Here is a 21,570-nt window from a genome sequence, read left to right as displayed (position 1 = left end):
CCGAATATGCGCGTGTGATGCGCAGCGCGGCTGCTTCGGGTGCTCTGCCGCGTCGGGGCGGGACTAGGTCAACACATGAAATAGCTGCAAGTCTGTGTCAGCTTCACGATTTAGGTGCGCGGTGCTGCTGGTTAGACTCAGCGAAGTTGTGAAAAAAGCCCTCCTGAGACCCAGACAGACCGCGGACTGACGTTGTGGATGCAGAAATGGCCTCTTCCGAACTTGGTAAAAGTTTAGCGCATTTTCAATTAACTTTGTTTCTTTTTTTATGACGTTTTGTTCTGCGCCATGCAGGATGCTAGTCAATTAGCAAACGTGGCTAGCTTTCCTGCTCCAAAGCATGCAAGCAGTTCTTTCTATTTGTTTGTTTGTACAAAGCCTTAATAAATGTGTGCTCGCAGCACTTTTGAGCGTGTCGGACAAAACTGGGCTTCTGGACTTTGCCAGAAGACTGGTGGACGTGGGTCTGTCTCTGGTGGCCTCAGGTGGCACAGCGAAAGCCCTGCGCGATGCTGGGATGTCTGTCAGGTGGGTGCTGTTAGCAAGTCAGTAGCGTGCTACTGTCAGTCCAGGACTAAACTGGGTGCGTCTCTGCTGTGCGTCAGGGATGTGTCTGAGCTCACTGGACACCCAGAGATGCTGGGAGGCAGAGTGAAGACCCTGCACCCTGCTGTCCATGGCGGCATCCTGGCCAGGAAAATCCCCAGCGACACTGCAGACATGGAGAAGCTGGGCTACGGCCTGGTCAGGTGAGAGACGCACAGGCAGTGGTTGGGAAAAGTCTCAGACATGTGCACATAACTACAAACTGGACAGAAAAAGACTAATTTGTGGGTTGCGTGACCTGAGGCAGATCCCAAACTGATGGCTGTGCCACGAAGAAGCACGTGTAATTGATTTAGCCGTTAGTCAAATTGATAAGTGCTGCTCCGACTAAAAGCCCATCTTGTGACTCTCATTTGTTTGGACTTTGAAGTTCTTGATTCAGTCACATTCTTCTGTGACTGGAGAACTGGCCTATAGACTGTTGGGGACTGAAAGACACAACATGAACGATTAGTTATGGATTTGTACAAAGTTGGCTGATTAAATGGAAGGTGTGTGTGAACGTAAGGACATCGGACAAAAAACCTACACGCCGTTAGTTACAGCCATATTGCATAATTCATGATATAGCTTTCTTATTTGTCCTACTTCCTAATTTATAAGCAATTTGTTAGTTCAAGAGACAGTTTTTGCTTTAGCAATATATTAAATTTAATCACTTGCACAAGTGGCACAGATGTGAACCTCTTACCACTCAAGCAGAACAGTGTTCTGAAGTAGGTTGGTTCTGATGTAGGATGGCACTAAATTACAACCGCAGTGTTTCTCATTTGTTTCACTTTAAGCCTTAGTCATGAGGATGAAATATAAATGCATTTTTTGTAGCTGTCAAAAGAAGAGTATGACTGCCCTTTCTTTCCTTTTTGCTAGAGTGGTTGTGTGCAACCTTTACCCATTTGTGAAGACCGTGTCGAACCCAGATGTTACACTAGAGGCTGCTGTAGAGCAGATTGATATCGGTGGGTTCACATTTGGCTTTGGAGTATAACTATAAGACACCGTAGCAGAGAAAATATAATTACTTTTTCAGTAATAGTCATTAGCACATTTTAAAAATGTTTTTCAGGTGGAGTAACTCTGCTGAGAGCAGCGGCCAAGAATCACGCTCGAGTCACGATTGTGTGTGATCCTACTGATTATTCCCTGGTTGCTAAAGAGATGGAGAGTTCAGGAGACAAAGATACGACCCTGGAAACACGCAGAACTCTAGCTCTTAAAGTAGGTTTGTTTTATTATCATTATCTTTGAAAGTGTCTGAATTGGCTTTCAATAAAACCTGCACATTTAATGGGTGTAGGAAGTAATACAATACTATTTGTGAGAACCAAATGAAGCTACATTTTTGGTGTTTGTTTTTGTAAGAGACTTGTGAGAAAACAGAAAAAAAGTCAAAAACAGAAAGTGTCAAAGACCTGGAATATGTGCATCTACATATGTGCACAATTGTGTATGTAGTGAATAATTTTAATTGTGTAAACGATTTTATTTAAAGCTTTTAAAAATCTAATTTGTATTTGTTGCAATTTCTCAAATTATCACTATCTCAAATCATCTGTGATAGTGTATTAAGTGTCCAAGGTCAAAAAGATGATTTGATCCTATTTTTCCATTCAATTTCCAAGTACAGAACTCTGATGAGGTAAAGTCTGTTTCCTGATTTACTCGTTTGTAACCCTACGCTGGTGATTTTGTACCATTCTTTGTTGGAAATAGCGACTCGGTGTGAAGCTTCCTTGATCTTCTGATTATGTTTACTAAAACATAGCCAGCCCTGTGAATTTTCAACTAAGTTACAACTAAGATACACAAACTCACCGTTTTTGAATGAATAATATCCGGTTACGTAACATTTGACAAAATCTAAGATGGTGTCAGGAGGCAAATGTCAGTTGATCCAATCAAAATATTGTTGATTAAAATGTACTAGTTACCAAATTATGTGTACTACACTGAATATTGTTACAGATTGTTGTCTGACAAAAGGATGGAAGGAAGAAAAGAAAATGACCTTGCATCACATTTTGCTTTTGCTGTTTGCTTAAGAGAGGCTGTGAGAGACAAAGTCCAGTGAAGGCTGTTTATCAGACTGTTGAAATATTTGTTTGGGTTGAACGTTTGATGACCCCAAGAACTTCTGCATTAATCTTTTTTTTTATTTGTGGTTTATGAATAAGTTAAAACCTAATCCTAAAAATAATTCTGGCAAATAAAAAAAAAAAATAAAAAAACATTCTTTGCTCCTTAGGCTTTCACACACACGGCACAGTACGACGAGGCCATATCAGACTTCTTTCGAGGACAGTACAGCCGTGGGGTTTCCCAGCTGCCTCTGCGTTATGGCATGAACCCTCACCAAGCACCCGCCCAACTCTACACCCTGCTCCCAGCCCTCCCCCTGAGAGGTAAGCAGCAATGTTGCTAGTTTGGCAGAGAAGCATAAAACCTAAATAATTTGTGTGGACCTTTTGCTTGTACTGTATTCCTCAGTGGTCAACGGTTCTCCTGGCTTCATCAACTTGTGTGACGCTCTGAATGCCTGGCAGCTAGTCAGAGAGTTAAAGAGCACCCTCGGCATAGCTGCTGCCACCTCCTTCAAGCATGTCAGCCCTGCCGGTAAGAGAGATACACTATCGGCAGTGTAGATGATTTCTGCAGTACATTATATCTAAAAATTCATCCTTCATCTTTTTTTAAGGAGCTGCAGTAGGAGTTCCTCTGTCTGAGGAGGAAGCTAAAGTGTGCATGGTGCATGACATGCTGAAGGATCTCACTCCGCTGGCCACAGCCTATGCCCGAGCAAGAGGTGAATCCCAGAACAACTTCAGTATTTTTTTTTAAGGCTGCGCTTTTTAGATGGGACTGCACAAATTCCTAAAAATCTTTTGATCATCAGGTTCAGACAGAATGTCATCTTTTGGAGATTTCATCGCTCTGTCAGATGTGTGTGACGTTCCCACTGCAAAGATTATATCAAGAGAGGTGACTCTCCCTGCCAAAGAATAATAAAGCTGAAGAATAAATGTTTGGGCTGCAACAGCGGTTGGTTTATCTGTCATTTGACTTCTCGTAGGTGTCAGATGGTATCATTGCACCAAGTTATGAGGAGGAGGCACTTAAGATTCTCTCCAAAAAGAAGAATGGCAACTACTGTGTCCTTCAGGTTACTCTTAATGCTTTTTATTTAAGGTTTTGATTTGATTAATGAATTTACATGTACTACAATTGAAATATATATGCACATCTGTCCTACTGTAGATGGACCCAGACTACGAGCCTGAGGAGGCTGAGGTGAGAGTGTTGTTTGGCCTCTATCTCAAACAAAAGAGAAATGGAGCTGTTATCAATAAGGAATTCTTCAACAATGTGGTTTCCAATGGCTCTGTAAGTCACTTTCATATAGTATGTTTATTTTGTTAATGCAATCCTGTTGAACTCAAGTGTTCACCCCCTTGGTGTGTATGTGTCTGTGTGTGTGTGTGTGTCCACAAGCTCTCAGAGGAGGCTGTGCGAGACCTCACTGTTGCCACCATTGCTGTCAAGTACACACAGTCCAACTCCGTCTGCTATGCTAAAGATGGACAGGTAGGACAGACAGGGTGAGACATAAGTCTGGATGATCTACACATGTTTACCTGACTGTGTTTTACAGGTAATTGGTATTGGAGCAGGTCAGCAGTCCCGTATCCACTGCACACGTCTTGCAGGTGACAAGGCTGATAATTGGTGGCTGAGACACCACCCTAGTGTCTTAAACATGAAATTTCGCAGTGGTGTGAAGCGAGCAGAAATGGCCAACGCAATTGACCAGTATGTCAGTGACACTATTGGAGAGGTAAGCTGCTAACAATTAGAAATTAAAAATAAAAATGAGTAGTCTTTCATTTTATTTTATTTGTTTGTTTGTTTGTTTGTTGAAAGGGTCCAGACCTGGCTATTTGGAAGTCAATGTATGAAGAGGTTCCTGAACGTCTATCAGAGACGGAAAAAAAGAACTGGATCAGCTCTCTGCAGACTGTGGCTGTCAGCTCCGATGCTTTCTTTCCTTTCAGGGACAACATAGATCGTGCCAAACGGGTAAATGTCTCCCACGTTGTTCTGAAAATACGTGGTGCACTTTGAAAGATTGCATGGTCATATCTTACATTGTGTATGATCTTTGTGCATAGTAAAACAAGTTTTCAACCCATTTGTATTAACATTTGTCTCTGTCTGCAGAGCGGTGTTGACTACATCGCAGCTCCCGCCGGTTCTGCTGCTGATGAGATTGTGATTAATGCCTGTAATGAGCAGGGCATCACTCTGGTGCACACCAAGCTGAGGCTCTTCCACCACTAAGTGTCTCTACAGGTTTCCACTTGTTCCGTAAACTGCTGTTTGCTGCATCATTAGAGTCCAATTTAATGTCTAACAATACTGATACTTAAAACATTCCAATCCTTGAAACATGGAGGTACAATGCACTGTTTTGTAACACTAAATGCATTCCTGATACAGTAACTGTTGGAGTTCATTCCAGGCCAATCAAATTACACTGGTGAAAAATAAACCGTAAATGATGAGTTTTGTCTGATTCTTAATCACAGGTATGTAGATCCAGTAATGTTGGATGGTTAATTAATTTCTTTGGGCCAGACTCTCAAGTCAGCAACTTTATGAAGGCTCTGTGCTGACGTAGAGAAGTGAAGGATTGAAACGGACTTTGGGGTTTAAGTGTTTGACCTTTTCAACTTATGCCAAATATTAAATTTGAATTTCTGATTCTTAATGATCTTATCACATTTGTACACAGCACAAAAAATGAAAACATTGTGTTTAGGTTTTGAGATCTCTCCAGCTTTATTAAAATAAGGGATTTTATTTTCCTATGGTAGAAACAACTTTGGAACTGACAACAACAATGTACAAAAATAGTTCAAACTCTCATATCCCAGTTCACACATTCACATGTTGTGATTAAAGAGATAAATTAGAAAAAAAGGCAGAATTCAGAATGTCAATCACACACAGTGCGACCCCTTGGTAACAAGAGGGGCTACAGGAAATGGAAATGCATATTCTTGATCACGTGAAATAATGTAATACATTGACATTTATTAACACAGTGCTTATATTAAAATGATTTTGGATGTTCAAATGAAACCACTGCCAGAAGTATATTTTGTGAACGTTAAAAGAAATTCATTGGTAGGAGCCTAAGTTGTCATGAAATTAGACACAATCAACAGTGAAAAGACTGAGGCAAGATCATGATTAAACAGGTAGCATAACATGTTTACTAAGACATGTCAGAAGGTGATAAGGCAGCAAGTTGAGTCACAGACAGCGTCTGAATGCAGGGTGGGACAGTGCAGCCATTAGTTGGTGATTGTGCAAAGCAGATGTTGGATAACAACTCCATTATTCCCGAGGATTTTGAGGAGCATGTGCGTCTGCTAGCAAATCGGGTCGTAGGCACTCAATGGGGCAGTGAATATTCTGGAGGGAAATGGGATGAAACGAGCCCTCAGTACAAATAATTCAAAAGATCTAATGACACTTTTGTCATTTTTTTAATAAACAACATAGGTTGCAATACTAAATATAGACATTTTACTAACTATATAAAAAAACAGTTATGGGTTTGATCAGTTTGCTCTAATACAGGCTCTTGGAAATCTTGGGATCTAAAAATGCAAGAAAATTAGTATAAAAATACTAATATTAAGAGGCAATATTAATTCTTCTTACCAATTTGTGTGTTCTGTCTCCATATCTAACGGGCTGCAGCACACTGGCATCTACATCAGTACCTGGTCTGCGGCAGTTCTCACATCGCCATCCCTAATAAAAAATAACATACATAAATTTGCATTAAAGCATGTTTTTTTAAATGACCACATATTGCATCCAAATCAAACCCAGGGAGGCTGAAGCTGTACCTGTTGTCCTCCAAAGCATGTGCAGGTACAGATGGCACCCAGGTACTCCTTCTGCCACTGGTTGCCCACCTGGTAGGCCTTACCATCATCGTAGCACACTGATTCATCTGTGCGGGCAGAAGTTTACATTTGATTGCACTTAACTGCAGTTTGAGAGAATGGCATCGTTTAGTTGTGCAATAAAAGCTCTTACGTGGTTCACATTTGAACTCTCCTTTGCCATTTCCTAAACATGTGCAGCTCATCAAGTGACCGTTCTCTCCACGACGGGTCCACTTCTCCCCCATACGGTAGTTGACACCATTGTCAAAGCACCATTCTAACCATGAAGTAACATTAGGTTGATAACACTTTGAAAAACTTGCAATCATCAGGAAAAAAACTGAATCCAAAGACTTACTAGATGAATCGCATCTGAAGTGACCGCTGCCCAGACCCAAGCACCTGCACCACAGCTTGAAACCTGTTTCAGACATCCGCTCCCACTCAGCACCCACTTCATGATGGGTGGCGGTAAAGGCATCATAACACGAGTCCTTAGAGGCAGGAACTCCCTCTGGAACTGACGACAGGACAAAAACAAATAAGATCAAGCGGTTTGAATGGTAGTCCAATACCCTGTATACCCACTACCCATCCTTGTATCAACTCATTAGTAGGATGCGTACCTGTGTTTCCCACAGTGACAACCTGCTCCAGAACCTTGTGTTTCAGAGCCCCCAGCAGAGCCTCCACGATAACATTATAATTTGCTCCAGGGGTGAGTCCTATTAAGGTAGCAGTGGTGGCTGTGCCTGGCAGTTGGACCTGCAGATGGACAGACGAGGTTTGACCACATGAAACAAGTCATTTTACCTCTGTTATATTAAAAAAGCACGGCTCTTCATTACCTGGAACATCTTCTCATTGACTTGTGTTATAGGGTGGCAGGACACCAGGTAGCCGTTGCTCTGCCTGGACGGCTTCCATGTGACTGTAGTTTGAGTTTGTGCCTCCTGTGGCAGCGTCTCATTGCTGAATGTGGAGCCGACGGGCAAGTTCAACTTCACAATGGGTTTTCTGCGACCCTCTGCATCAGGAAGGGACACAATCACCAGAGGCTCACGGAATTGCCCATAGGGATACTGTGTGTTGCCATTGTTTCCATTGTCTCTGGGGGTGCCACCGCCGTTGTTGTTGTACTCTGTGTACTCCACATGCTGGCTATGACCACCAAGCCTCTCCTGGTCATTGGTGCCCCCTACTTGGACTGTGTTGTCCAAGTCAGGCACATCGAGCTTGTCAGAACCTCCGGAGCGTGGGGGCAGGGGCAGGGGAAGCGGGGATTCTGTTTCTGGGCAGGAGAGATGGGGTTAGGGAAGCGAGCAAGGTTAGACATGCGGGAGGTAAAGCACAGCTGCTGTAACTTATCTCCAGCCATAATGCAGCCTTACAAACGCACTTACATTTTGAATGGCATTTCCACAGGCATTCAAAATGTGAAGAGGTATTATTGTTTTAGGAATCTCAAACTAATGGGCTGCTCAGTTCAACACCTTATGAGGTGTTACAGCAAAACAGATGTGTAAGCTGAGCAAATAAAGCTGTCATATAATTTTCACCTATATTGCATTAAGAATTGCATTAGGTCTGCTATTATTGGCTCTGCATCACTTTAGAAACCACATTTGAATTGGTACCAAACAGAAATCTTAAATACTCACGAGTCTTGATTGTGCCCACCAGAGGTGTACTCTTCTGTGTGTTCTGGATCGCAACGATCTTGATGATATAGGTTTTGGCTGGTCTCAGGCCTGTGAACGGGAATAGTGATGACACCACATTAAGCTACAGTAATTATGGTATCACTTTCTTTCACTTATATTCTTTCTAAATTGCTGTGGACGGTCTTCTTGATTTAAAATGTTATTTGTGGTTTTAAGAAACAGGTGTGCACATACCAGATATGGTGGCATAGTTTTGGCCGGCATGGGGTCGTGGGATGAGCTCCTGGGGTCGAGATCCTCCCGACTCCTCGTACGTGACGTAGTATCCTGTGATTTGCGTGGGAGGTGGCTGCCAGGTGAAGGAAACGGAGGTGGGGGTGACAGAAGTGAACCTGAGGTTGGTGGGAGCTTGGACCACTGGTTCAGCTATGATGAAATAGAGTAATATAGATAGTCAGAGATCATCTAATTGAAATGGAACAGACAGAACAGGCACCAATTGGTGACATACCTGTTTGAGTGGTGATAGTAAAAGGTGAACTCTTCGCGTTGCCGTTCAGAGTGTACAGGTGAATCGTGTACATGGTGTGTGGCTGCAGTCCTTTGAAAAACAAAGGAGAAACCCAATGTTAAGACTGACCTGACTAAACCCCACTTGTAAAAATGTACATCTGTGGAAAACCTGGTGTACTGCACCTGTGAGAGTGTATGTTTCTGTGTTAGCTGGGATTCTCCTGCTGATGGAGGGTTGGGAGCGATCATATGGGATGGCCTCAACCAGAAAGCCAGTCATGGGTTCCAGCTTGTTGCGCCAAGTCAGTGTACACGAATTATCCTTTACATCAGAGACGCGCAAGCGTCGAGGTGGACTTATGCCTGTGTTTGAAAGGTAAAGCGTCATCCTCACTGCGCTTTATTTATGTTTTCTGTCTGATTTACGGTGCACCAGTTACCTTCCAACGTGGCTGCCTCTCCATCCAGTGGTCTGCTAGAGACAGAATTCTTCAGAGCATAGACATGCACCTCGTATGTGGTTGCCACCTACATTAAACAGACAAACTTAATCAAAAACCAATTGGATGAGAGATGTAGTCATATACATAGGAAGCTGAGAGTTGTGTTTACCATGAGCCCTGATACAAGAACACGTGTGGTATCTGGTGCAACATTTATCTCTTTGGTGGGGCCGTTGATGTTCTTGGGAATCACATTGACCCGGTAGCCTGTCAGGCGCGCATTAGGGGCTCGCCATGACAGTGTGAATTCAGAGGGACCGACCTCTGAGATCACCAGGTTCATAGGAGGTGGGATTACTGGACAATGACATAATTCACACATTTAGAATTGAAGTCACATGACATCATCATGATGGTTTGAACAGTGCTTGAATATTGACCTGTGGCCTGGGTTCCCACTAGCGGCGTGCTAGGTGTGCGGTCATGGAGGGCAATGACTTTCACTGTGTACTCTGTCCCAGGTTGCAGGCCTCGTAGCAACATGGTGTCCTGGTTTCCTGCTGCACGCAACTCACGCTCACCCTCCTCTGAGCTGGAGTACAGAATGCGGTATGATGTCACTGCGCCATCTGGGCTGTCCCAGCTGATCCGCATGGAGGTGGACTGGATGTCAGAGAAGGACAGGTCCTTGGGCCGATCCATGGCTGCAAATGAAAGGTATTATTTAAGGTTGTTTTACTTAAGGCTCACTTTGAAGGTTATAAATGAATATTAAATGGATTCCGAGTAACTCACCCACTCAATTTAGAACAAGAAAAAGTATCAATAAAGTATTTTTTGGCAACATTCGATTGAACTTACCAGTAATAGCATCCTCCACCGCAGGGGAAGAGGGTTGACCATCGCTGCCTAGGGCATAAACGCTCACAACATACTCAACAGTGGGCATCAGACCTCTGAACGTGACCTCTGTCTGATCTGCAACACAGCAGTAAAAAGAAAATGAAAAATGTAGAAAATAACAACAGCCCCACTAGTTTAGCTTTTGTTCTTGTCTTACCAGGGCCCACAACCTCAGAGTAGGAGGGTCCTGGACCGTTCTTGGGAACACTGGTGACTCTGTAGCCTCCGATCGGCCCCTGAGCAGGGGACCATCGCACTTTGATGGTATTGTCACTCACGTCAGTCACTTTCATGTCAGTGGGAGCCTCGATATCTAAAGCAGACATTCAGCTTTAGTTTGAGGCTTCTCGACTGCAAGATATTTTAACCATTTTTGAAGTTATGGTACCAGTCTTGTGTGTAACGTAGACCGGGGTGCTGGACGCAGGGCTGTCTCCTCGTCCAGTCACAGCATATACCGTGATCGTGTAGTCTGTACCAGGCTTTAGGCCGTTGATGGTGGCGGTGGTTTGAGAGCCTGGAATTGTAAATTCTTGCGGAGTCTGACCACCTGGAGGGAACAGTCAGGTGTTAACCTGAGTGACTGAGGGTTTAGAAGCAACAGTAAGCCAAAACACAGGGCCAACCTGTCCCGGAGTAGGTGATCCTGTAATTCTTCACTGTGACAGAAGGGGCATCCCAGCGAATGGTGATGCTGGTAGGGGTGGACACGGTCACCTCAAGATCAGTGGGAGCATTAGAGACTAGAGAGGAAGATGATGCATCAGAATAGAACACTAAGAACTTATGATGGCACAGCAAAGAAAGGTCAGAAAAATGAGGTCAAAGCAGAAGTCACTTTTCTAACTCACTGGTGGCCTGTGTGCCCGTCAGAGGCTGGCTCTCCTGTTTGTGACTGACAGCATATACGTATATCAGATACTCTGTCTCTGGTGTCAGTCCGGTCAAAGTGAAGTGGGTCCTGGTTGGGGGCAGCCGTTCATCCTTGGCCCGTCCACCGCTCGTCTTCTGATACTGGATGCGGTAGCCAGTAATGGCAGCCATTGGTGCCAGCCAGTGAACAGTAAAGGAGTTGGTCTGAATGTCAGAGAAGTCCAAACCCGTGGGACTGTCCAAAGCTGGATCAACAGGTGTCAGAGATTTATGAATTGCAAAACTTGGGACAGCAGAAAGATTTCATTTAAACATTAGTTAACATTGGTTACCGAGTTGAAATCTTTGTGATACTTTCAAGAATTCACAATTCAAGGGGATAAAAATAAAATCAAGTAAATAGCATTAATAATTACTAAAGCAGTAACTCACTAGTATTATTAGTAGTGTAGGACTAGCTTTGATAAATAAAGGATTCAGCTATACGGAGCAACAAAACCATGTTCATCATCTACAAATAAATAATGTTTATCAAAATGACCTAGAAACAGAATTTAAATGTCTGAAACATTCAGGAACAACTTTGCAGCACTTTCCCCTCCTCCCACGTTGAAAAGCATACTCACTTGTCTTCTGAGTCCCAGTGGCTGGTCCACTTTCTCTTTCACCATACACACACACAACACTGATACGATACTCTGTGTTAGGCAACAGGTCTGTGTGGTGATTGAGAGACAGGTTTACAGTTACAATACTTTACCATGAAGCAGGTTTCTATACATGTGAGCTGCATTATGTCGTCTTACTCTGCAGCAGAAAGGTGTTGCTGGCTCCACCAACATTAACTTCCTTAATGTCATCGTCCGTGGCTACTGGGTGGTAACGGATGACAAACCGAGAGATGTCACTTGGTGTGGCAACACGGGGAACATTCCACGTCACCCGAATGTGGTCGGGACCCACCCCTGCAAACCGCAAGTTGGTGGGGGCTGGAACGACTGGGGGAACAATGAGTTCATGCTGAGATAAGAGCTGAACTATACAATAAGAAATATATAACTGAAATACACTGTAGTAAATTATATGTTCATTCATGTTCCTTTATCAATTTTTCCACATCTAAACCCAAACCCCTCCCACTGATGGAGTGAAAGAGTTAAATCACCAGCTCGTGTTTGCTTTGTGTATGTGGTTGGCTTGCTTTCCCCGTCTTCTGTAACAGTGATGATACTGATGTCATAGTCCACGCCTGGCTCCAGACCATGAATCGTGTAATAACCAGCAGACGCTTCCACCATATCTTGAAAAATTGGCAAGCTCTCGCCTGACGCTATTAACGTTATCCGGTAGGCTGTACCGGCGGCAGAGCTTAGAAGGATCCAGCGCAGGCCAATGGTGGTGTCAGTAATGTTGACAAAGTCAATGTGACTTGGTGTAGGGATGTCTGAAAGGGTTAGGTCAGTTGCAGAGTGCAAGCGAAATTAGACATAGCCATGACTATGACATTAATGATATCCTTCAGTAACATTATTATGAATCTCAGTAAAGCAGTCAACGATTCAAAGTCTACCAGTTGCCATGCTAATTAAACACAGTTCTAAATAATTCAGTGGGCATGCTCCAATATTAATCTACCAACCCAACTGAGAAACATGATCTCCATGCAGGACAGTTTAGTCAAAGGTAATGTGTTAGTAGCAGTTAGCAACTACGTTCAGTTAGAACTTTTTTGTACATGGTAGAGACCAAAACAGAGCTAAAAGGAAGTTGAGTGTATTTGTTGACTTGTACTATTTGTGTGTGAAAGAAAGGTGAGAGTGGTGACTGTATTACTTAGTTTTGTTTTCACCTTGGCCTTGAAAGGCACCCCCATCTCACAAAATGGTCTGATTATGTTGAAACAGACCAATGTGTATTCAGTGCCAATTTGCACGTGAATGCGTCCCTGTTACTGTATCTCATACCTGGTGTGATGATAGTGGAAACAGGCACACTTTCAACATTGCCCTTAGTACTGAAGACGCTGATGTTGTACTCCACCCCCAGATTAAGGTTCTCCAGGAGAACTGTGGTTTGATCGGCTCGAACAAACTCTTCCAGGGAGTTTCCACGCTGGCCGTTGGTTGGTGTGCTGGTCACCCTGTATCTTGTGATGCCTGCAAATGGTAAGGGAAGAGGACAAACATGGAGGTTTCAGGAGGTTTTTGCAATTTATGAGTCACTGTGAGAAACGAAGAAGAAATACTGGGAAGAGGCGGTTGTGCCTGGTGGTAGAAAAAAACCCTTCAAAGGCCAAGGTCTAGACTTGGCATGATCCAATGTGCTGGGAGTGCGTGGGCAGCAAAGTCAATATTTACCTGGTGTTCTGGAGGCTACCCAGTGTACAGTGAGATCTCCAGTGTTGGGGTTGGACTCAACTCTGAGGTCAGTGGGAGGAGACAGAGCTGCAAGGAGAGAAAAGAAGGCCACGACAGAATAATGAGAAACATATACCATGTTAAACAGAGTTCTATTCACATGATCTGTTAAAGTGACACAGATTACGCACAAGTAACAACAGCACGTGTGATGGCGTTGCCGCGGTTGCGCCCGTTAAAGATGGGCTGAACACTGTAGGTGTACTGAGTTCCAGGAATCAGGTCGGAAATGTAAACGCGTCCAGTGTCAGAGGTCGCTTCTCTGGGAGACTCGCCTTCCTGACTGGGCAGCACAGACAGCTGGGGAGAAGGTTACAGGATGCTAATGTGGTGATCAGGCTTGAAATGTTGTGGCCTCCACATCATAGCTTCGTCAGTTGATAGTACAAAGCATCGTTTAGAGCAAGGGTTGTACCTTGTAGCTGAACCTGCGGACAGGTATCCAGGTGATAATGATAGAGGTATCCAAGACCTCAGTGCTGAATGCAGGAGCATTTCCCATCTGGGGAGCTGGGAAATTAAATGAATTTAAACAAAACGTTCTACTCTCCGGCTGATGTTCGGTTGCTCTGAATACTGACCGGTAGTAAAATACGCAGTGACGCCTTCGCTGAGCTCATTGTCCAGGTCAGAGTGCAGCTTAGCAATGTACTGAGTGTCGGGGCGTAGGTTCTTCAGTGGGTACTGCGTGACCGCACCTGGGATCCTCTTCTCAATGGGGCTGGAGCCGGCAGTGCTCAGGTAGAGGCGGTAGCCGGTGACAACGGCACGGGGAGCTTCCCAGATGATCAGTGCACTGTTGTGGCCAATGTCAGTGAACTGGACATTGGCCGGGGAATCAGGTTCTGGGGAAGTAAAAAGGAAGAAAAAAAGATACGTCATTCAATTTGTCGATTGATTTAGGAAGTAAAAAAAAAAACTACCCACTTGAAGACTTTTCTCCCACAAGCGGCTCACTCTCCACTCCACTGTTAGTGGCGTAGACGTAGAAGCGGTAAAGGGTGCCTGGTTGCAAATGGGTAACATCAGCGTATGTGTTCGGTGAGGTGGGCAGATGCAGGACCCTCATATCACTGCCATCGGAACCAACAGGGGAGTAGGACACCCGGTAACCAGTCACATCACCGGGTGGACTGCTCCAAGTTATGGTGATCTTCACATCTGAAACCTCATGGAACCGGAGGTTTGTGGGGGCCTGGACCTCCTCTATTGACAGACAATGGCCAGTTTATTGACAGAGGATGTAGTCACAAACAGACACAGTGGTGTAATATTCATCTGTTTAAAGCATAGGTACCAGGCTGAGGGGATCCGGCTGTGTTGACCTGCACAAATACAGGCTCACTCTCCTGGTCCTCCTCCACTGCATAGATGCTGACGTTATAGAGCAGTCCAGGGAGGAGGTCGTACAGTGTCACGGACGTCTCTGATTGTGGCAGGGTCAGCTCGGTGCTGCTGCCTTCCACTGACGGAGTGTACACCACACGGTAGCCTGGTGGATGCAAACATGAGGTTACACAGGCAGAACACAGGCTATCACACTTAATGTACTGGAGGTTCCTACCAGTAATAGGAGCCTGAGGTTTGGACCAGCTAATTCTGATGGAGGTCTCTCCCACTTCATCCACAATGTGCCTAGAGGGGGTGTCAGGGGCTGAGACAGAGGAAAAGAGAGTCACCTTCTGCACATGCACGTGAAAGAGTTGTAGGATCCCTGGTTTGTTGTCATGGCCACCTGTAGTCTGTGAGGTGGTCAGGATCAGGTTTGGCTCTCCTTCATTGGGCAGCTCGTACACGTTGACGTTGTATCTGCGTCCTGGCAGAAGATCCGTGATGGTGACAGATGAGGCTGAGCGAGAAACATCTGGAGAAGCAAAATTATGTTATTCCACGTCTCAGTATATGCAACGCATCAAACCGGTGGATCACGTTTAAGCCAAGGACACTGGATTAAATGTTCCTTTCAGCTATTTTCAAGGCTCTCACCCAGAGCCTTTCTCTTGGCTCCCTCCTCACTGAGCTCATACTCCACCCTGAAGCCAGAGATTGTGGAAGACGCCGACGTCCAGGACACAACGAAGCTGTTAGAGGTTATTTCAGTCACAGACTCAGAGGTGTCCACCACCGGAGGAGGCATGACCGTTTCTCCCTCTGATGTTTCCACTTGAACCATAAATAAAACACATGAGAACATTTCCCTATACCTGCAACGTTGAAGAAAGGCACCTGCTCAACAAAGGCAACTCACAGGAGCCGTGGGTCGTGGTGAAGTCGAAGCGCGTGACCTCGCGGCGCCCGTAGCGGAGGATACTAATGAGCTGACCCTCGTAGGTGACGCCTGGACGGAGCCCACTGATGGTGTAAGAGTTCATGTGGCCAGGGATGATGACCTCTCTCCAAGGCACTTGAGAGTTTTTCTGCCAGAATAAAATAAAAGTGAATGTTCATCCACTCTTATATACTGCTTATATAAAGCAAAACTGTCCATCACAATACAACATTCAGTCGATTATGTGCTGCTTGTCTAAGTGCTGGACAGGACACAAAGAAAAAAAACAAAAAACATTAAATAACCAAAACATTAAATGTGAGAAATCAAGATGATTCTTTTTCCTAAGGAGAAGCCTTTATATGGCAGCCTGTATATTTGGGGCCTGGTGTTGGCTCAGATTCATGCTTCACCTCACACCACTTTAAGAGGTAGCGTTAGCAGTGTTTAGCCTGGCTGTGCTCTCTGCCGGAAAACTACAGGCTTTCTCAGAGGAAGTTTACTTGACTTCAAGGAAAGGATGTAGAAAATATGTGAGAAAACATCTCAGGAGGGGGAGTGTTTTTCCTGAAACGCCTAAAACAACATGTGGCAAAGAGGAAGTGATGTTGAACCAGGAGATGGACTCACAAGTCTCCATTTGAGGATGTACTGGGTGATGTGGACGGAGGACGGCGGGTTCCACTGAATGGGGTGGGAGTCCGGCTGCTTCCCTGCCTCTGTGATGATCACCTGGACAGGTCTCCGGCCATCTGAGTGAAAAGACGCATACCCAACACATCAGTCCAGAGTGGGAGTGGGTGAATACGGGCCCAATTTTCACAATGCTCTGTCAGAAGGATTCATCACGTTGGGAACGAAAAAACCCCAAACCACCAGCCAAGCGCTAAACCTGCTCAAACACCCAGTGACACCTTTACAGTCTGGCATAGCACCGGGGTTCCATATTCAGCACGGTGTATTTAGCGCTCACTTTGAGTCTCACACTCTCTGACGTGAGTGCACCACCAAATGGTTCTTTTCCCTTCTGGTGCAGGACACAATGCACGACCACAGGGAGATCCTCAGGGGGAGGAAGTCTGTAAGGCCGCCTCCCACACCCCCATCCCTTTCCCCCTCAGCAGGTCAGCGTAGCAGGAAGAGGAGGGAAACTCCTCCAACAACAAAGACACAAAAGAGGCATTTGTCCAGCGCCTCCATAAGTCAGGAAAAACCCAACAAGTAGCCTGTTTGTGAGCACAACGTCAGTGTAAGACTCGTTTTATTCCTGCATCAGACATTTTTCCCACCTTGGTACGTCTGCTGAGGTTCACATCTCAACTCGCCGATGCCGTTGCCGTAGCAGTAGCAGCGGTAGTGGATGCCGTGGATGCTTTTGTCCCACGCCTCTCCGATCTGGTAGAACGCCCTCGTTTGCGGCTCCTGACACTGATCTGTTGTTCAAAAGGCGAGTGATATGAGGGGGCGGAGCCAAAGCTGGGCCGTATCGCCGTTTGTAAAGCACAGTGATCAAACGCACCCACGGCGTCGCACTTCCAGCGTCCACGGCCTTGTCCGTAGCAGGTGCAGTTCATCATGTAGCCCTCGTTGTGGCGCTTGGAGAATTCCTGGTTCACTTCGTAGGTCAGGCCATCGACGATGCACTGATCTGCATGCATCAATGCGAGGGAGACACACAGAATATGAATGTGTCGTCTTTTTACGTTTTGAAGCGCTTTCTTGTCAGGTCTCTGAGTTACAGAACCGTTGTCTCTCTGACCTCGCAGCTGAGAGTAGGCGACACAGTTCCACTCCCCACGGCCGTTGCCCAGACATGTGCACTGCATCAGGTGACCCAGGACTTCATGGCTCTTATCCCACTTGTCGCCTACACGGTGCATTGCTCCATCATTGGTGGAGCACACCTCCTCATGTGCTACATGGAGAAAGATAGAAAGCGATACTTTTAATCTCCCTACTTACTTGTGTGTATCTCCATCTGTGACGATCAAAGTATGCGTGCGTGCGTGCGTGCGTGCGTGCGTGCGTGCGTGCGTGCGTGCGAGCGTGCGTGCGTGCGTGCGTCCGTGCGTCCGTGCGTGCGTGCGCATCAACGTGAAAACCAAAAAACCTATTTTCCTACCAAAGTGAGGACATTTTGACCGGTCCTCACTTCTTTGAAGGCCTGTTTGAGGGTAATGTGTTGTGTGACCAGGAATTCTCCGTGGTGCCATGCACACTCTCTCACCAGCCATGGGGCAGAATCCAAAGCGCTGGTCAGCATCATAGTTGTACGTGGTAGCGCACCACCTCATGTTGTCCCGGCGCCCATCGACGGTGCAGTCTGTGTAGTTGCGGCCACTGTAGAGGAAGGGGAAGTGACACAGGGCGCCGTTGGAGTTTCCACCTCGTGTTGCAACAATGGCTGGAATCAAGAAGCAGACACAGCTACTGTTCATCTCTGACCTGGTTTCCATCACAAACCCACAACAGTGTCATGTTTTGAGAACTCTGCCTTCTGAAGTTTGCTTTGTTCAAATATAACACAAATTACAGAGTCATGTTTGGCTTTGGTTGCAAACACCTGGGCCTGATTTCACTTATGCATCTCTCAGACCACACCTCAGTCTCACCATTCTTCTCGGTACAGAAGGAGTACTGCTGGTCTGTCTGGTAATCTGAGGTGGTCGAGCACCACAGCTGGCCATCTGCGCGCCCGTCCGAGGTGCAGGAGTAGTACGTCTTCCCCATGAAAATGAAGGGAAACACACATGGCTGCCCATCGGAGTTCCCACCATACACCTGGTTCCTCGCCTCTGGAGAGGAAGAGGTTCAGTGATTCCAGAATGTCTAAATGATGCGAGCCTGGCTGTTCTAAGCAACGCACCCCACTCCTGACAGCTGACGCCGTTGCCCAAGCAGGTACACAGCATCTGTTTGTGGCCCTGGCTCCGGACCCAGCGCTGCTCGTCATAGTAGTTGGCCCCGGAGTCCGTGCGGCAGGTTCCCTCGGTGAGGACCGCGTGCGTCTGCTGGGTGCTGATGGGCGTCACCATGACAGCACCTGTGCCTGTGTGCCCCCAAACAGACTCATGTGGCATAGCAGCGCTGCAGTCGTACAGAAGGCCTAGAGTCTGAGTCTCACCTCGGTTCGCGTTGTGCCTTTCACACTTCCACTCTCCCCGTCCATTTCCTAGACACAGGCACTGCAGGATGTGTCCGTTGGGGTCCGCCTTTGTCCACTTGTCTCCAATACGGTAGGACCTCCTGGTTTCCTTGTCGTTGCAGCGATCTGGTTGGGAAACAGTGGTCAGCAGCTGAGCAGCTGTTTTATGCATTGCTCAGATGAGCCCCTTTGCTTCTGCTTACTTCTTGAGGTGCATGTGATGCGTCCATTGCCCTCGCCCAGACAGGTGCAGTCCAGCATCATCCAGCCTTGGTAGGGTTTTTCCCAGGTTTCCCCCACAACATAAGAGGACGCAGCATTGTTGTCATAGCAACGCTCAGCTGCACGGAAAAAGCAAACCGTCAGCGCATTGGCTGTTTTTCAGAAGATGCCACTAGATTTGAGCTCAAAGTGCAGCATCTAAATGACTGCAGACCATGACAAGCCATGTGAAAATCATTAGCTGTGGTGCAACTGGCAGAGAGGAGAGGCGTGCTCTTTTACACACATAGCCTGTTAGCTTAGGCTGTCAAATATTTATAATCAATGTCAAACTGAGTCAAGCTCCGGGGGAAATGACCCTGCTGTAAGTGTGCAACCCACATGTGGAGTTCATGACGGTCCGGCAGATAGGACGGATGGAAATGTTTAGCATGACGTTTTCAACCTTTATCGGCGTGACAGAGTTCAGCAGGTAAATTGCGACACCCCAAACGTATGAGATAACGTGCTTACCCACAGGTTTGCAGGTCCACTCTCCTTTACCGTTCCCGAGACAAACGCACTCCAGCATGTAGTCAGCGGTTTCATGAGGCCTCTGCCAAGTGTCTCCAATTTTGTATGACCTCCCACCTTCATGGCAGCGATCTGGTGATAACACAGGTTTTAGCTTCACTTTGGTTTCTCCATACAGTACGTCTGATCATTTATTTCTATTAGTTAAATCTAATTTTTTATTATATAGAATTTACAACTTTTGCATGGATCCATTTCAGCTACTCACTTGCGATGGTACAGCTGATCTTGCCCCGGCCGGACCCAATACAGGTGCAGTCCCACATCATCCCATCCTTCGCTCTCTCATACGTTTCACCTACACGGTACGTCTGACCATTATATTTATCATAACAGGTCTCCTCCACTGAGAGAGAACAGAGGAAACACCAAAAGGATCAGAGGGCTTTTTTGTCTTGGCTTTCAGTCTGTAATAAGTCATCACTGCTATTTTACCATCGCTTTAACTTACTAGTATCCATTTCTGTGTGTTTTCTTTATTTTCTCACTGACCTTCGGGTTTGCTTTTACATTTGATGTCTCCTGCTCCGTTACAGGTGCACACCAACACGCCGTTGAGGTAGGGCTTCTCCCACTGTTCGTTCTGTCTGTAGGAGAGGCCATTGTCCTCACAGCCCACTAGAAATAATGCAACAGGAAGGTTGTCGAGATCATTACATTTTGGTTCAATTGGTTCACATTTCAACAGTGTGGATGCAAAACAAACCTACAGCAGCTTAAGATTTCAATGCGCACAACAACGCACACTTGTCAGTTGTTGCGCACTAAGCACAGATAAGGAATCTGAGGTGTGTAATGTGTATTAGAGTCGTTCACCAACCTGGAGTGTCGGCTGCGGCGTCGTGGATGTCAGGATACACCTGATACTGGCCGGTTTGTCTTTTACTCTTGTTTGGCGAGCTGTGGACTGCGCCGCTTACGCACAGCGCAATCAGCAGCCCCGTCAGTGGGCCACCGCTCATTTTAGCGTACAGAGGAAGTTGCTTGGCAAAGAACGAAGTGCTGACAAGGAACGAGTGCTGAACGTGAGTCTTGCTTGGAGAGATCGATTTGCTGCTTTTCCAGGCGGTGGCTCGGTCGCTCTGCCGCCTCGCAGCTGGTGAGCCAGACCGAGCGGAGGGGAGCGCGCAGTTTTATACCCAGACGCACCGCGGAGGAGAGGAGAGGGGAGGGGAGGAGGGCTTTAACCGGATCTCCCACACCCAAGTACTGACAGATGACGCTTCACTTTCAAAGAATTAAACAAGCCGTCACATGGACAAGCCGGCACATGGACAGTACACACACACACACACACACACACACACACACACACACACACACACACACACACACACACACACACACACACAAACAAACTCCGAGACTGAATTGATCCAGGAGCTGTTAGGACAGAAAGAAGACGTGAGGCAAAGGGCACCCAATCAGCTCAAAATCAGTGTAAACGTATCCGTTCAGTCCAGTTAAGGAGCTAAATCTCCTCTAGCGCTACACAACTATAACAAGTCCATTATCACGTACAGTAAAAATTCTTATGAAATACTTTTTAAATGGTAGCTTAGGCCACTAGATGTTTGGTCAGGTGTGTGTTAGCCACAAGCCACAATCACACAAACACTTCGAATAGTTTGATTTCACACACATTTGACATTTTATGAAACATGTGCCTGCTGTAATTGGCAGTGATGTCTCCGTCCCAACCTAAACCCTCTCCACCTGTTCCGCATTCATCCGTGTTTGATCCCAGAGGTGTGCACATCTCAGCCAGTCTGCATACCAGCGCACACGATTCTTCACTGTTGTGCAGCGTGATTTGACATTTTAATGCCAGGTTTCCACAGCTCTGAAGAAAAGAGAAGGAACCTCAGCTCGTGAAGTCGTTTACAGGGATGAGAACAACGGCTGTTTGTTATGATTTCAGATTTTAAAGCTGTAATGAATTAACAGCCATCTCATTGAATTCAGTTATTTTGCATGTTTTC

At 46.0% G+C, this 21,570-nt stretch overlaps 2 protein-coding genes across 5 annotated transcripts; one reads left to right on the top strand and one right to left on the bottom strand.

Moving 5' to 3' along the window:
• The first annotated feature begins 50 nt into the window (after window positions 1–50).
• Window positions 51–5,165, top strand: atic (5-aminoimidazole-4-carboxamide ribonucleotide formyltransferase/IMP cyclohydrolase). The gene is made up of 15 exons (XM_029143818.3): window positions 51–225; window positions 402–528; window positions 606–749; window positions 1,477–1,565; window positions 1,673–1,824; window positions 2,852–3,008; window positions 3,094–3,219; window positions 3,302–3,409; window positions 3,500–3,585; window positions 3,677–3,766; window positions 3,862–3,987; window positions 4,096–4,188; window positions 4,256–4,438; window positions 4,525–4,680; window positions 4,822–5,165. Exons 1-15 carry the CDS (start codon window positions 207–209, stop codon window positions 4,939–4,941), a joined length of 1,776 nt encoding a protein of 591 aa, XP_028999651.1. The 5' UTR covers window positions 51–206; the 3' UTR covers window positions 4,942–5,165.
• Window positions 5,166–5,412: 247 nt separating this feature from the next.
• LOC114851923 (fibronectin-like) lies at window positions 5,413–20,715 on the bottom strand. Of its 4 annotated transcripts, XM_029143817.3 has the most exons (46): window positions 20,409–20,714; window positions 20,081–20,206; window positions 19,797–19,934; window positions 19,529–19,660; window positions 18,997–19,134; window positions 18,773–18,919; window positions 18,515–18,697; window positions 18,261–18,443; window positions 17,876–18,052; window positions 17,408–17,563; window positions 17,168–17,296; window positions 16,938–17,081; window positions 16,279–16,400; window positions 15,628–15,796; window positions 15,366–15,542; window positions 15,115–15,243; window positions 14,944–15,033; window positions 14,677–14,871; window positions 14,307–14,585; window positions 13,961–14,224; window positions 13,795–13,889; window positions 13,511–13,679; window positions 13,320–13,406; window positions 12,927–13,118; window positions 12,128–12,406; window positions 11,769–11,960; window positions 11,589–11,678; window positions 10,941–11,207; window positions 10,716–10,832; window positions 10,478–10,639; window positions 10,247–10,402; window positions 10,048–10,164; window positions 9,627–9,890; window positions 9,356–9,543; window positions 9,184–9,271; window positions 8,927–9,106; window positions 8,742–8,831; window positions 8,465–8,656; window positions 8,228–8,317; window positions 7,415–7,857; window positions 7,193–7,331; window positions 6,925–7,086; window positions 6,718–6,843; window positions 6,525–6,631; window positions 6,334–6,426; window positions 5,413–6,081 (listed from the first exon to the last, which is right to left on the bottom strand). In XM_029143817.3, the coding sequence occupies exons 1-46, from the start codon at window positions 20,548–20,550 to the stop codon at window positions 6,004–6,006; spliced, it is 7,383 nt and encodes a 2,460-aa protein (XP_028999650.1). In that variant the 5' UTR covers window positions 20,551–20,714; the 3' UTR covers window positions 5,413–6,003. The 4 variants fall into 4 exon arrangements, with proteins under 4 accessions (XP_028999650.1, XP_040925942.1, XP_040925941.1 ...); XM_041070008.2 differs by having other exon boundaries at window positions 7,415–7,851; window positions 18,515–18,919; window positions 20,409–20,715; XM_041070007.2 differs by having other exon boundaries at window positions 18,515–18,919.
• Window positions 20,716–21,570: the final 855 nt, after the last annotated feature.

The sequence above is a fragment of the Betta splendens genome, chromosome 3, assembly GCF_900634795.4.
Source record: "Betta splendens chromosome 3, fBetSpl5.4, whole genome shotgun sequence".
NCBI classification, from domain to species: Eukaryota; Metazoa; Chordata; class Actinopteri; order Anabantiformes; family Osphronemidae; genus Betta; species Betta splendens.
The sequence above is the reverse complement of the archived record's forward strand: the minus strand, read 5'-3'. Positions and strand labels throughout refer to the sequence as shown.